This window comes from Salvia hispanica, chromosome 3 (assembly GCF_029641045.1).
Source record: "Salvia hispanica isolate PSC_SH4W2 chromosome 3, Shi_PSC_v1, whole genome shotgun sequence".
In the NCBI taxonomy this organism is placed as follows: Eukaryota; Viridiplantae; Streptophyta; class Magnoliopsida; order Lamiales; family Lamiaceae; genus Salvia; species Salvia hispanica.
In genome coordinates, this window is record NC_142694.1 from 25,912,773 (window position 1) to 25,928,977 (window position 16,205).

A 16,205-nucleotide genomic window follows, 5' to 3' on the forward strand; every position below is an offset into this window, starting at 1 on the left:
AATTCTACTAAAAAATCAAGTTTAATTATTTTTATTCCAACATTTAATACTACTTATTACACTATTCTCTTTTATTAAGACATGTATCACACACTGTTACACTATTTGATTATCGTCAACTCATTCTCAATTCCTTATGTGTATCATTTATATAAATAAATTGTTAAAGTTTATCATGTATGGATGAGTGGTGTGTATATTATACTGTATGATTCAACATTAAAAGAAGCAGGAGAAAGTAGAAAATTATGAAGACATGACTGAGAAGGATGACTGAAGCATCTTTACTAGTGATATTGCTTATTGGGGTAACGAGGGAGACCTATTTCTTATTTCAATCTAGCTAAAGATTATTATTCATAGGGGTAGCTCTGATGGTCTACTTCATTTTCATTTTGGAGATGACAAGTTAAGTCATCATGCTCTTTGGAACCCGACAACGTGTGAGTATAAGATCCTACCCGACCCCATTGTCGAACCTCACCTTCAATCTTGTTCTGAATCATTCGCCTTGAAGGGATTGGACTTGTTTTTATAGATTGGTTGTGTTGAGTACAAACCTATCCCACATCGAAAATCTGAGGGAAGTTGGAAGGTGTATATAATTCATGTCCAACCCCAATTAGTTTGTGTCCTTTTGGAAGTGACCCAAAAATAAATTCGTGCGGGCTTGACCCAAATCGGACAATATCAAATTAATGTTGCCGACACCAACAATCCTGACAGGTTGGACCAACCATCTATGAAATTGGCCTTAGTTTAAAGTTTAGATATATTGTTGGTTCAGCCATTTATTTTTCAGTTTCAGTATGTATACCGGTGGTGCAATTAAATTTGGTTCACAGTTGGCGACACTCTCTGATACCATGATAGAAATCTATATATTTCCATTCTAAAACCAACTGGTTGGATGAGGAATAACCCATTAAACTTATATAGAAATTTCAGTTTTCTCTTACATTGGAATATTATTATAGATATTTTTGTTTTATTTGCTACCGTAAATCATGTAAATGTTTTTTATATAAATATATTTACAATTCTGTTTTGATAATATAATCGGGTCATAGTACATATACTAAAAATGATCAATAATATGGATCAGAATTATACAAACAAAATAAAAAATCGTCCAGAAAATAACATTAGACCTTATTTCTTAATTAGCCTCAAAACAGAAAAAATGATCAGTGTTTGAACCATTAATGGTACCTGGATAGTGAACATATAGCAGCACATCATAAGCACCAAAAGTGGGAGTGTTGATGAAGAGCTCTTTTTGTAAATCGAGAAGCAGATGTGAATGCCTCGGATAGAGGTACTAAATTGATGAGCATGATCTGCTCCGATTATATGAACTTGGGAATGATTTAACGCGACAGCCTCAGCGATTTGCTCACCAAGCTCGGACACCATTGGGAAAAATGCATACAGGGAGAAGCTGAATTGGAGCCTCACTTGAATAGGCCAAACAAGGCACACGTTGTGCACGTGACAGATACACATCCTACAAGATCAATAACAAGTACTCTCTTTTTTTTCCTGTTTGAGCAAGAAAAACAGACACCTTTGTTGAGCTTGGTAATGGTGGTAGAGATTTCATGTTGCTCACTGCAGGGGAGCTCGTTGGAGACACAGTATAGTGTGCATCCCCTTTATTAAAAGTTCTTAACCGACTCACTATATTAAGAAACAAATTAAAATATATAATACTATATGATAAATAAATATTTGTTGAGTTTACTATTTTAATTTTGATAATTTCATAATTTTCATTTGAATAATTTTACTTTTCAAAATTTTAATTTTTATAAATTCTTAATTTTGGTAACTAACTGTTTTGCTATTAAAAGATTACAGCTGCGCTAGAAATAACAGTGTTTTTGCGTCAGTCACATCCCCTTCTTTTTCTTCTTTCTCATGCTCATGCATCTGATCAAGTTAAATAATTAAACAAACAGATTACTAATCCATAACTTTGATAAGCATAAGGAATTGAGAATGAGTTGCCAAATTTTACCTCCTCGACATGTTAAATTCAATTGAGTTGAACAAAGCTCTCAAAAAACGGAATCATCATTGGATTAGCATGATGTTTATTCGGTGACCAATCGACACCAAGATACTTCAACTTTCCAACAGCACGATCAAACACCACTAGCTCATCAGTCAAGCTTGCAAAATACAATAGCCTACCATCCGGCGAAAACCATAATGGTTTCTTAACACCACGAGTATGGAACACAGATTCTCTTCTCCACGATTCATCGCTCATAATCCAAAGTTCATATTTGCAAGGTATAATGTGACGATAAAAATGACCATCATCGTAGAAGTATTCAAAAGCACTTAACAACCCTTTATACTCTAAATAATAACAGCCCCGACGATGGTTAGGCCGGGGTAAACTGGACAAAGTTTCAGAAGAAAAGTCAAACAAAAGCATAACATGAGTTTGATTTAGTTCTGCTTCACAATAAAAAACCCCGGACACGCAAGCATAACCATCCCAACAAATACTATGAAACCCAGTGCACGGTATTCTCTTCCAAGAATTAGTTTTGAGTGAATACAGGTCGATGTGGTAACTACTACCACAAGAAAAACCATTTTCATCTTTAAAACTAGCTTTGACAAGATTCAGCACTTTGTAATCTTCAAATCTATGGTCATACCACATTCTAACTGAGCGAGATGAATATGTAACGTTAGGAGATTCATCCACAAGAGCTTAGGGAGGATCTTATTAGTCACTAGTTGTTGGGTTCCAAAGAGCATGACACAACTCAAAATTAAGAAAATGAAGTACACCATTACAATTAGCCCCACTGAAGTAGTAATAATCTTTTTTTAGAAAAGATGGAGGATATATGTAATATTTGGGTGACATGATGCCAACCTCTTCAAGGGAATGTGCAACAAAATATAGTTGATGATTATCAATATAATTGACCAAAATGTTAGGATTAGGATTAGGATTAGGGGAGATGTGTGGCTTCCAATGTTGTGTACAATCTGTCTCGGATATGCAGGGATCAGGCATCCCATAGGATCCTACAAAATAAAAATGGAAAACATTTTCAGATTTGAAGAGAAAGAAAACTTCTTGTAATGCTCAAATTAACTTTTATAACTTGTATGTATAGAATTCAGTTTATTGCTCAGAAAATTTGTAAATACCTAAGCTTTCACATAACGAAAGCTTTTCAATGGGTTTGGATAGCTTCTTCTTCCTCGTAGGTGGGGGGCCGTCGATTCTCGTGTTTTCCTTGGCCTCTCTAACCAAAATTCAAAATTTCCCAGAAAAATTTACAGATTGAAACAAATACTTATACAAACAAGTCAGAATACATAAATTTTAAAAACGGACTGAATATGCTTATAGCACAAACCTAAAATGGGTATATTTTATACCTAAACTCAAAATAGATTTGCTTTTGAAATACTATGTTATTTATCTATTTTATTTTAGATGTTAGAGTTTCATTGGAGATGAGTTACTGCTGTAATAATAAATGAAAAGTAGCAAAATCAGTCTACTATTATTCATAAATTTGATATGGGAGAAACATACCTTGGTTCTTTAATTGCTGGCTGTGGAAGAACCGTACTGGCCATCGTCTTGGTTTGGTTTGAAGAAGAAATGATTGTGGTGGGAAGAAATGACAAAATTAAGTTAAAATCAAGTTAGCACTATGAGAGAGTCTATTAATTCTATTTGGGCCCTAGAATTTTATTATAGGTAGAGAACTTACTAGACAACGATTCTGAAGATGTAAAGTCCTCATAACTTCATAAGTCATGGCTTTCAGTTCTCTTAATTACATTTGGAGCGTGAAAAATATTTAGAAAATATTTAATGAATCAAATAATAGATTATATAAAAATGATTTAAGAGATTTATCGATCAAACCATTATAACCGTAATTTGATTAAGATATAGAGCGAATTATTGATATAATTATATAGAAAATAGTTAGAAGATTTTATTAAGATTTGATTAAGATTTAGAAAATAAAAATCACGCCTCAATCACGATACGCAGAATATTATACCAAAAAGATTGAGATTTAATTAGAGACGTCTAATATCACGCCTAAATCTCGTATTCATGGTTTGATTAAGATTTAGGAAATAAGTATCATAAAATCAGTCCTAATATCATCAAATCACGCCTAAATATTATTTTGTCTGTGTTTTGTGTAATTTAATTTAACTACGCATTCTCTTTTATTTAAGATTTGATTAAGATTTAGATCCAAAAACTAAACCCTAATTAAAATCCATAAACTAAACCCCAATTCCGAAACCAAACAGCCTCCTCCGTCGTGTCCGGCCAAGGAAGGCGATGAACAACAACGAAGGTAATCACTAATTTGTGAATAATAAACTTAATTCTTTGTTCACTATCTTTTGAATTTAGATGACTGATTGCATATAAAAGCACATCTTAAAAATTTATTTAATGTTTCCATTTTTAATATATAGGAGACGAATACGATGAACTACAATACTATGGTATCTGCGTATCCGAGACATCATTGTCATGCTTACCAGTTTGGAAGACAGAAAACATAATTTGGTCTAATCTTAAGCCTGCCTATTTTGTCAATTTTCGTGATAAAAATGACAAGGAATATTTTGTTGCATATTTCCCTGAAGTGGATGGCAACTTCTCACCCAAATATTCAACATATCCTCCCTCTTTTCTAGCTAAAAGTTATTCATTTAAAGGGTGTAGCTCTAATGGTCTACTTCATTTTCATGATAAGAAGTTGAGTCATCATGCTCTTTGGAACCCGACAACGTGTGAGTACAAGATCCTCCCCGACCCCTTTGTCGAACCTCACCTTAAATCTTGTGTTGAATCATTCGCAATGTGGTCCGACCATAGATTTGAAAATTACAAATTGTTGCGTCTTGTAAAAAATTATTTCAAAAAGGAAGCAATTGTTTCGGCTCGCGAGAGTTGTGAAATTGACTTGTACTCACTCAGAACTAATTCCTGGAAGCGAATACCGGCCACTGAGTTTGGTTATTCAACCGAGATAATTGTGCCTGCGCAAATGGGGTTTTCTATTGTATGGCATCTCTAAAGGGGACTTGTGATCATGTAATCCTTGCGTTCGACATTTCTACTGAAACTTTATCCAGTTTACCCTTACCTGAAAATAGCAAGATTCATGAAAGCTATGCTATAGAGTATAGTTTTGTAGAGTATAGAGGGTTGCTAAGTGTTCTTAAATGCTTCTATCATGAAGTTGAAGGAGATCCGGATACTTGTAACTATGAGCTTTGGATCATGAGCGATGGATCGTGGACAAGAGAATCAATTTTCCATGCTCATGAAATTGATAGTCCGTTAATGTTTTCGCATGATGGTAAGCTATTGTATTTTACATGCTCCGAGGAAACGCTAGTGGTGTTTAATCGTGCCACTGGAAAGTTGAAGCGTCTTGGTGTCGAGAGACTTAGAAGTTGTCCAACAATGATTCCGTTTTTTAAGAGCTTTGTTCAACTCAATGGAATTTCATGTAGTGAGGAGGTAAAATTGCTTTTGATTATCGTCAACTCATTCTCAATTCCTTATGTGTGTATATAAATAAATTGTTAGTGTATGGATGAGTGATGTGTATATTATACTGTATGATTCAACATTGACAGAAGCAGGAGAAAAAAGAAAATTATGAAGACATGACTGAGAAGGATGACTGAATCTTTTTACTAATGATATTGCTTATTGGGGTAACGAGGGAGACCTATTTGTTATTTCATTTCTTCCATAAAAGCTGGTGTTTCTTATGTTACTCTTTAATGCTTCTTCTTTTCTACTATTATTCTTTAGATCTTGTGTAGATTTATATTTGTCTGTTTTATAGATCCAGTCATTTTATGTTGTAATATGCTCCCCCGTCTTAGTAAAAAAAGAAACGTTTTTTTTCCTTTTTGAGTTAGACACAATTGTCTAAATGAAGTAGACAATTAACTCTAATGATACTATAAAACCAATCTCATTTTTGGTTCTTAAGTAAAATACAACCCAGATCACTTTTTTAAAATTTGTGAGTTAATAAAGAGAAAGTAAAGTAAGAGAGAGAGAAAAATAAAGATAGTGTTGTTTTCATTTTAGAAACGTTTAATTTTTAACGTACGAGACAATCCAAAAAGGAAAATAATGTTCCATTTTTAATGGAATTTGCGAAATGAGTTGATGTTTGGTTGTGAATATTTTAGATATTCTGTAAGGGTTTGGTTTCAAGGATTAGTAGGTGTTAAACAGAAAAACGTAATGCTCAAAGGAATAAATCGACATTTTCAAATGTGTAAAAGATTTTGTTAGAACTTAGAATCCTTAGTATCAAAACAAATACGACTAAAAGATAACATAATACGTTATAGTCCTGCTTCATTCACGTCGTCTTCGTTCTGATCAAGTTGAACTATTTAGCATAAACACATTACTAATCCATATATACTAAACTTTGAAAAGCATAAAGAATTGAGAATGAGATGAAACAATTTTACCTCCTCAATTGAGTTGGACAAAGCTCTAAAAAATAGTCATATTTTGTCATTTTGGGATTTCTGTACCATTTTTTAAATGGAAATTTTCTCTCTCATATTTATCCACTTCTTCATTTTTAAAAATAAAACATAGACAAATTAACGTGTAACCCTAAACTTATAAGTGTGATAATTGATGATGATAAAACCATTTAAACTAATGTTTATAAATCGGCTAATAGACCAAATTAAACATATAAGCCCAACTATACCTCATCAAATATTAAAGGAAACCCTAGCGACTTTTCTTTTTCTTTTTTAATTTCACAAATCCTAATTTAGGTTGGCAGAAAGCATGGCTTCCCACTTTGCCTTCCTCCCTTGAGCCGTCTTCCATCTACCAATTCAGGCCCCAAAGCTCAATTCATCTGCAGGTTTATTTTTCATTAAATATTAATTCCAACTTGTGTTTGTTTAAATGTCAATTATTTGTAATTTGGTTAGAGAGGCGGAACCTATTAAGCTTAGTATCAGAACAAAGGCCCTTTCTATGACTATGATGATGATGAAGAGTATCAGAATGAAGGCGATGAACAACAATGGAAGTGAATTGGGTAATCACTACCTAGTATAATTTCTGAATAATAAACTCAATTTTTTTATTATTATTATAATTACATTCTTCACAATCTTGATACATAGTAGTATTGACATAGTTGTCAGTTATCAATTTTAAAAAGTTATCAACTAATCATATCCCTAGATTAAATAAGTAGATTAAAAAATGGATAATAGGATCACCTTAATTATACATCTCCTACTAAGCAACACAAGTGGACCTCACTATAAGTTTCTGTTTTCATAGTTGTGTAATAGGAGATGTATATATGACCAAATGAATTAGCCCGGAAAGTTTTATTTAATACTCCATATGTTTCCATTTTTAATATATAGGATACGATGATGATTTACAAGACGATTGTCTGCCTTATACCTACGTATCTGAGACATCGTTGTCATGCTTACCAGTTTGGAAGACAGACAACATCTTGTCTAATCTTAAGCCCGGCTATTTTGTCAATTTTCGTGATGAAAATGACAAGAGATATTTTTTTGCATGTTTCCCTGAAGAGGATGCACCATCTCACCTAAATATTCCATATATCCTCCCTCTTTTCTAGCTAAAGATTATTTCCATATTGGGTGTAGCTATAATGGTCTACTTCATTTTCGTTTTGGAGATGACAATCATCATGTTATTTGGAACCCGACAACGTGTGAGTATAAGATCCTCCCTGACCCCTTTGTTGAACCTCACCTCGGAATTGGCTTTGAATTTTTTGCAATGTGGTCTGACCATAGATTTGAAAATTACAAATTGATGAAACTTGTATATGATTATTTCGATGATGAAACACTTGTTTCGTCTCGCGGGCATTGCCAAATTCATTTGTACTCACTCAAAACTAATTCATGGAAGCAAATACCGGCCCCTGAGTTTGATCCTTTCTGGGAAGGTAGTCATGTTTGCGTGAATGGAGTTTTTTATTGTATGACATCTATACAAAGGGCTCCTGTTATCCTTGCATTCGACTTTTCTACTGAAACTTTATCAAGTTTACCCTTGCCTGACTATAGCCAGAACCATTCTGATAATTACCATATAGATTATAGTTTCCGAGACTATAAAGGGTTGCTAAGTGTTCTTAAATGCTTCTATCATGGAGATGAGAGAGAGACTTATATTCGAAACTATGAACTTTGGGTCTGGAGTGATGGAACGTGGACAAGAGAATCTGTTATCTATGCTCGTGGTATTCATCATCCGCTGCTATTTTCGCATGATGGAAAGCTATTGTATTTTACACGATATCATGGTCGGCTACTGGAGTTTAATCATGCCACTGGAAAGTTGAAGCCTCTTGGTATCAAGTGCCACCAGTCTTGTTATCCAAAGATGATTTCGTTTTTTAAGAGTTTTGTTCAGCTTGACGGAATTTCATGTATTGAAGAGGTAAAATTCATTTTGATTATCGTCAATTACTTAATTATATAAATCGTTATGAGTAATGTGTTTTTCTATATTTTAACTTGATCAGAAACAGGAGAAAGATGAAGATGAAGATGAAAATGAAGATGTGACTAAGAAGGAACACAAGATGAGTGAAGCATAAGGACCATTAATTAGTAGTACTAGTGTTTATTTTGTAGTATTAGGGAATGTAACAATATATTCATATAGAATTTGTTATTCCAAGAATGTGTTATGGTAAATTGATAGGCTAGTTTTCTTTATTTGAATTTGATCACTTTTCTCACTCATTAATCGAATATCTGCATGAGAAGTTGCATGTTTTGGCAGGGAATGGATGGAGTGGTCCGACTAGCATGTTAATGGAATTGATTCTGCATTACATGCAAAAGAAGAGGCAAATTGGACACAAATTCGATAGATTGAGAAGGAAGGAATCCACGAGGCACAAACTGCCCAGTTTGATGGATTGGCCTGTTTCCGAGCAATGTTGACAGCTCTTCAAAGTCGCATTTCAAAGCTAAATTGACGAGTTTTTGTGCTACCAACGCCCACAAGTAGGGATGTCAATTGGGCTAACCCGCTGGGGTTCGAGCCGATCCATTCGGGTTGTCGGGCTATTTGGGTGCGGCTTATAAGGGCTGTGAATTTTTCGGGTTATAGATTTTCGGCCCTAACCCTAAATCTTCGGGTTTCGAGCTAACCCACGGGCTATTCGGGTCAATAGTAATCTTATACTCCATCCGTCCCTGAAAATTTGTCGCTTATTTCCATTTCTGTCCATCCCTAAAAATTTGTCACCACCCCATATTCCACTAACTCATTCACACTTACATTTTATTATAAAACTAATATATAAAAGTAGGACTCACATGGCACTAACTTTTTCAACCCACTTTCTATTACATTTCTTAAAACTCGTGGCGGATTAAATGGTGATAAATTATGAGGGATGGAGGGAGTATGTTACTTTCTATCCAATCCAACATTCTAAATTATTTAAAAGCAGATTGACGCAAATAGTAAAGTATTATTAAAGTCATCAAGAGAAATAAAATAATAACAATTAAAGCTTGAAACAAAATAGATAAACATATTGTTTAGTTAATAGCACACGTGAATCTGATTACAATTAAATGGAAATCATGCATTTCATATAACACTAATTTTCAATTTGAGAGAGAAGACATAATTACCATATATTCTTCATATCAATGTTGTATTTAATATTGATATTATCAAAATACTTCATATAAGTATATAATCCAAAATTTTAATTATATTTCTATATTAAATTCTCAACCCGTGGGCTAACCTGCAACCCACTCGGGTCAGCCCGCATAACCCGCCGACCCGAACGGGTTAGCCCGTGTAGCCCGCTTCTGAATATGGTTGCGATTTTCCAGCCCTAACCCTATGATTTTACCGGGTAATTTGGATCGACCCGTGAGTTTTGGACTAGATTGCCATCCCTACCCGCAAGCGACACTTTTGAAGGCAAAAGAAGCCAACTACCATCATTGGGAGTGGAGAAGACTTCCACATCAGATTGGTTGGAAGAAGTGCAACTAAAACAACAAAACTTATCTTTTGGCCTAACTTTTGATACACCACTTTTTAGCTAGCTTTAGTTTGTTTTATTTTCTCTCTCTAAGCTTAGTTTTCTCTCGTCCTTAAAGTAAATTTCGAATCATAGGCAGCCATTGCCACTTTTGCCATCATGGGGTGAAGCTTGTAGTTATGTAGTGATTTAATGCTTTTAATGAACTAGTTCCTTGTTTGTACTCATTTTCCAACATCTTAACTCTCTAGTTAAGGTTGTTGGCTGATCTTAAAGAGCTTTTGGTGTATTTAAATCTCTAGGTTTATGTTTAGTTGTTGGTCTTCTTGAGCATTTAGTTAAAATTTCTTGCTTTGACTTTACTATTTTCGTTCCTTAGCTAGCCTTTGTCTTTTGTGAATTTGCTTGTTTATTTGAAGTTTGCTATGCTTTTGAAAGGTCTTTGCAAGGGCTGATTCTACTTAAAGCTTGTGAGGGAAGAAAAGAAGTAACAAAAAATTGTGGTTATTGCTAGTTTAGTTTTACTTGCTTAGCTTGTTTGGATTTTTCTTTTTTCATCTTATTTCTTTGATCTTTCCTAAGTTTTAGGTCGGCTAGTTAATCTTCTTTTCCATCCTTTTAATTTTGAAAATTAGTAAAAAAAAAAGAGAAAATGTTTCGTGTATTTTAAGTTGCAATTTATTGGTGATTTTCCTTTGCTTAGTAGCTTTGTTCTTGTATGCTAGCTAGTGTGTGTTAGTTGCTGTAATTTCTTTAGTTATTTTTATCCTCCATTGTTGAATGTTCTTAAGCTTTGTTTATCTTCTCCAAGTTGTTAATTTTCAGCATTTTATTTGGTGTTTTCAAGGCAAGGCAGTAAACTTGTTGATCTTGTGTTTCTCTAGCATAGTTAAGTGTGTAGCAGTCTTTTAATCTCTCTTTCCTCATATATTTCGTGCCTTTTAGTGTAGGAGTAGAAGAGAAATCAGTTTTTAGGAATTAAGTTAAAGATCCAATAGTTAGAAATTTTTACCCACTAGTTTTAACCATTGGACAATAACATTAAGGGAACACAAGCACCATCACCTTTCACCTTTTAGCTTTCCCATCAAATATGTCTATTAGATATAACTCTCTTTCCTCATTTTCATTTTCAGCTTTTAATCACATTAGTTTAGGATTTTTAGATCCCACCTTTTAGATGTCACTTTCCTAGTAAATTAACTTCCCTAGCTTTCCTCTTAGTTCTTCTTGCTTCTTTTACTTAGTAAATGTCATGACATAGCTAGTCTCTTTCCTTATGTTCTTTTTATTACCGAAAGTTCATGTTTGGCTACTGGTTTTATTTTCCTGCTAAATTGTCCAGTTTATCAACTTGTTGCAGTCTCCATTTCAGTTTAATTGCACTTTTAGTTCCCAATCTTAGCTTAAGTGTTAATTATATTTCGTAGTTTAGTTCCAACCCTCAATTTAGAGCGTGGCGGCATCGCCAAAACCTTTTTTAAGTGTGGAAATACATAACGGATGCTATCGTTCCTTTGGGTTCGACACTCTAACTTACCATATGCTAATTAATATAGTATTTGGAAAGTGGAAACTTATAAATCTTGTTGAATACGAAGGGACACGCGCCTACGACACGCGTGCAAAATCCCAACCTTTCATAAATCCTAGTTTCCTTATACATGGAATCTGTGACGAGTCAAAGTGTGTCTTTAAATGACGGACACACTTTGACATCATAAAGTTGCAAAATCGATCTAATAGTTCCACTGGTACTAAGCAGAATAAGCAAAGCTATAAGCCCTATATAAGCAAAGCTATATGCCCTATATAAGGGCAACCCTAAACCCATTAGGACGGAACCTTTCAGAAAATGTCTCATCAACAAAATCGTAAGGATTAATCCAAAAGAAGACAATATCATATTACTGTAGAGATTGGGTGTGCATGGCTTTCCCTCACATGTGTTATGTTAGTTACCTTTTTTGTGGTATGATGGCCAAATGTAATGTATGGAAGGACAGAGACATTTAAACCATTATGGGACCTTGATGTCTTCCCTTGCCATCTTCCTAAATGTTTTGGCATATCTGTTCCGGTTAACTTATGTTCCTTAATCAATGAATTTGGTATAACTTCTTATCAAATTAGTTAAAAATAGGGCTGGGGAAAAATACCGAAATACCGAAAAACCGGTCTTATCGTACCGAAAAAATATCGAAAATACCGTTTTTTTGGTATACCGTGACTTTCGGTATGGTATGATACCTTACCGAAAGATTGCGGTAAGGTAACGATATGAATTTTCAAATACCGCGGTATACCGCTGCATACCGAAATTCGGTATATACCTTAGTTTACGGTATATACCGTAAATTAAGGTATATACCACAATAATATAAACACAATTGTATATAAAATATATTTTATATATTTTTAAATTATAAATCTATTGTGAAATATAAATATAATTATGAATAAATTATATTTAATTTATTTTTAAAATTATAAATTATAAATAATATTTTAAAAACTCTAATTTTCTATTTTAATTGATGTTGAAAGTCAGGTATACCGCAAAAATAAGGTATACCGAACTTTGGTACGGTATACCGAAAATGAGGTACGGTATCGGTATGAAATTTGTCATACCGAATATAAGGTATACCGAAGTTCGGTATACCGAAAACTTTAGTAAGGTAAAGGTATGACTTTTTCGCATACCGTATTTACGGTAAGGTATACGGTATGGTGGTTTCGGTAAGGTATACCTTACCTACCCACCCCTAGTTAAAAATGAAAATCAGTTTGCAATAAAGCCTCGTTTGGTAGACTATCCATATTACGGGTAGTTAGTATAATGATCATGATATATATCACGGTTTGTGTTATTTATATTTCTATGGAGTGTGTTTGATAGTTTAATAAAAAAAATTAAGCTATCTTTAATTTATGTTTCATGTAAAGATAGAATACAATGTTAAATTTTATGTTCACCAAAATAACCCTCAATAATATGTTTGCACAAATTGAGACTATGAATTATGGAGGACAACTTAGTTATATACTATCTGGGTTCAATTTCCAAAGCTGTTAGCGTAACCCACCAAAGTTATGGTTAATTATCTAGATTGAAATATAGGCTTCAAGGTAGGCTTCTCCAGTACATAAGTATATAGAAATAACACTGGCCAACAAGAGTCTAAGACAAATATGAGCATCAAAGGCATGATTAAAGCTTGTAATTTGCTCTAATATAGGTACCAAACGGCCCCTATGTATGTATATAAGATAAAATAGAATTAACTAGTTTATATATATATTTGATTTCCGAAATGAGGAATGTTTGGTTGTGAATATTCTAGATATTCATCTGATTAATTGAAAAACGTTATGTTCAAATGATGTAAAAGATGTTAGAATCCTTAATACCAAAACAAGTACTTGTAAAAGATAACAAACTACGCTACAAATAACAATCCTCTTGCTTTAGTAATGTCCTCTTCTTTTTCTTCTTTCTCGTGTTCATCATGATTCTGATCAAGTTGAATAAATTTAGCATACACACATTACTAATCCATGTTGATAAGCATAAAGAATTGAGAATGAGATAGACAGAATTTTACCTCCTCAACATGTGAAACTCAATTGAGTTGGACGAAGCTCTCAAAAAACGGAACGATCCGATTAGTTGTAGAGCGATCGATGCCAAGATGCTTCATCTTTATAGTAGCACAACCAAACACCACCAGCTCATAATTCATGCTTGAAAAATACAATAGCTTACAGTCGAGTGAAAACCATAATGGCTCACGAAGACCATAAATATGGAATTCAGATTCTCTTGTCCACGATCCATCACTCATAATCCAAAGTTCATATTTCATAGGTATCTCATTAGGGGCATGGAAACTATATATGTAGAAGCATTCAAGAGCACACTTAACAACCCTTTATACTCTAGAAAATAATAAGAGTGCCAGCTATTGTTCGGTGGTGGCAAAATAGAAAAAAGTTTCAGTAGAAAAGTTGAACGAAAGGATAGCATGAGCCTCTTTTCTATACGCTTTACAATAAAAAACACCAGATACGCAAGCACAACTATATTCCTCAACACCACAAATCCCAGGGCATGGTATTCTCTTCCAGGAATTCGTTTTGAGCGAATACAAGTCAATGTGATAACTACTACCTAAAAAATAGCCTTGTTCGTCTTCCATACGAGCATGTACAAGATTCAACATTTTGTAATCTTCAAATGAATGGTCAGACCATATTCCAAATGATTGGCTAACACATGTAAGGTGAGGTTCCACATAGGGCTCCAAAGAACATGACCCGACTTTTTATCATGAAAATGAAAGAGGCCATTACAACTAGCCCCAGTAAAGGAATAATCTTTCTCTAGAAAAGAGGGAGGATAAATGTGATATTTGGGTGAGATGGTGCCATCCTCTTTAAGGGAATATGCAACAAAATATTCTTAATTATCATCATCATAATTGATAAAAATGTCAGGCTTAGGCCTAGGCTCAGGACAGATATCTGCCTTCCATTGTTGTAAGCATGAAGACAATGAATCATAATTTCTTTCAAATGCATATACCCCATAATCACCTATACAATAAAAAATGAAAACATTGTGTGAATTTTTAGCCTTCTTCTTTTAATCAGATTAATCTTTCAAAAGTTTTTAAAGATGTATGCAAATCTAACTATATATAAACATAAAATTGGACTTTATTATTGAGAAACGTTGCAAATACCTGAAATATTGGTAGTAATAGGGGGGGCACCCTCTATTCTGATATTATCGATCATAGGCTTAGACATTCTAACCAAAATTAAAAATTTTCACACATTTAAATAAACGCAAAAGTTCAGAATATGGAGTACTACTTATATAAAAAATTGAAAACATATATAGAAATAGAACCTTGGGAGGAATTGAGCTCGGGGTTTGATACTCTGCTGTGAAAAGCAATTGGTTCGAACACCGCTGCTGCAGCAGATAGGAAGGCAGCGATTGTAGGAAGTAGCCATACTTTTTTTTTCGAAGAGAAGAAGAAGAAGAAGAATGAAGAAGAAGAAGCCGTCTTTCTGGTTTTAAATCAGTGAGTATTACTCAGTATTAGATTATTTACTTTCAGAGAGCATATAATTTGGACTATTAGTTTGTTAATTTATTCGTCTATAGAAAATAGAAATTATTTTTTTAGTTAATTATTTAAAATTATAAACAAATGGATTTTGAAAACTTTTTTTTTTAATAAGATGATATTTGTTATCTACTAACAATATTTTTCTTTCTATCTCTTGTTTCACTATTTGTATATTAAAATGTATGTCTATTCAAAAGTTTATAATACTACTACTAAATTAGGAATAATGTAATCAAATACTCCCTCGGTCGACGACACCTTTCTTTTTCGCACGTGTTTTGAAACAGTGATAATAAATAGTTAAATTGAAGAGAAATTAATATAGAGAAGATTCTCTATCGTATTTTAATTCCTCTCTACCTTAACTATTTATTGTTATTTTTTTCAAAAAAGTGCATAAAGAGAGAAATGTCATCTTAATTTGGACACAGGGAGTAAGTAAATTGGAGTGCAAATAAACAAAATAAAATAAAATAAAATGATTTTTTCAATTTTTTTTTTAATTTTTTTTTAAAAATGACTTACTAGAGCATCCGTAATGCACCTATCCCTAACGGTACTATTTAACATCTCAAATTTTCAAGGCTGCCATAGTTCCACCCTGCATTGGCTGATCGCTCAGGTTTCTGGCTGGCCCCACAACTGCATTGACCGCAACAAGATATGTTAGTATTTTTTTTTAAATACTCTCCCTGTCTGGTGGACGGTGAGTAGGGATAAAGTTAGTGGAAGGTGAATTATTAAAAGTATTTAAAAAAATTGAAATATTTATTAGTGGATAGATGAAAATGGCAAAATAAGATAATTATTGGTGGACTGCAAGTGTAATTTTGATTTATTTATTTTTTTTAGCATTTTACGCTTAGCATGTTAAGAAATATTATTAGAACGTATGATGGTTGCAGTGACTAAAATCATACTGCTAAAAGGCTAGTTGAGGATTATAAATCCCAATTATTACAAA

At 33.4% G+C, this 16,205-nt stretch overlaps 1 protein-coding gene and 1 long non-coding RNA gene across 2 annotated transcripts; both read left to right on the forward strand.

Annotated features, from left to right (window-relative positions):
* Positions 1–5,083: 5,083 nt before the first annotated feature.
* On the forward strand, positions 5,084–8,678 carry LOC148930450 (uncharacterized). The gene is made up of 2 exons (XM_089066476.1): positions 5,084–5,545; positions 8,604–8,678. The coding sequence occupies exons 1-2, from the start codon at positions 5,084–5,086 to the stop codon at positions 8,676–8,678; spliced, it is 537 nt and encodes a 178-aa protein (XP_088922602.1).
* A 6,307-nt stretch (positions 8,679–14,985) lies between these two features.
* On the forward strand, positions 14,986–16,205 carry LOC148930451 (uncharacterized). Its single transcript, XR_016136319.1, has 2 exons — positions 14,986–15,193; positions 15,826–16,205. It is a non-coding gene; the product is annotated as an uncharacterized LOC148930451 (long non-coding RNA).

Excerpts from the sequence above, each read along its gene's own strand:
- LOC148930450 (XM_089066476.1), top strand. The coding sequence starts at position 5,084 with ATGGCATCTCTAAAGGGGACTTGTGATCATGTAATCCTTGCGTTCGAC. Across the intron at positions 5,546-8,603 it reads GAATTTCATGTAGTGAGGAG|AAACAGGAGAAAGATGAAGA; the intron begins GTAAAATTGCTT and ends TAACTTGATCAG.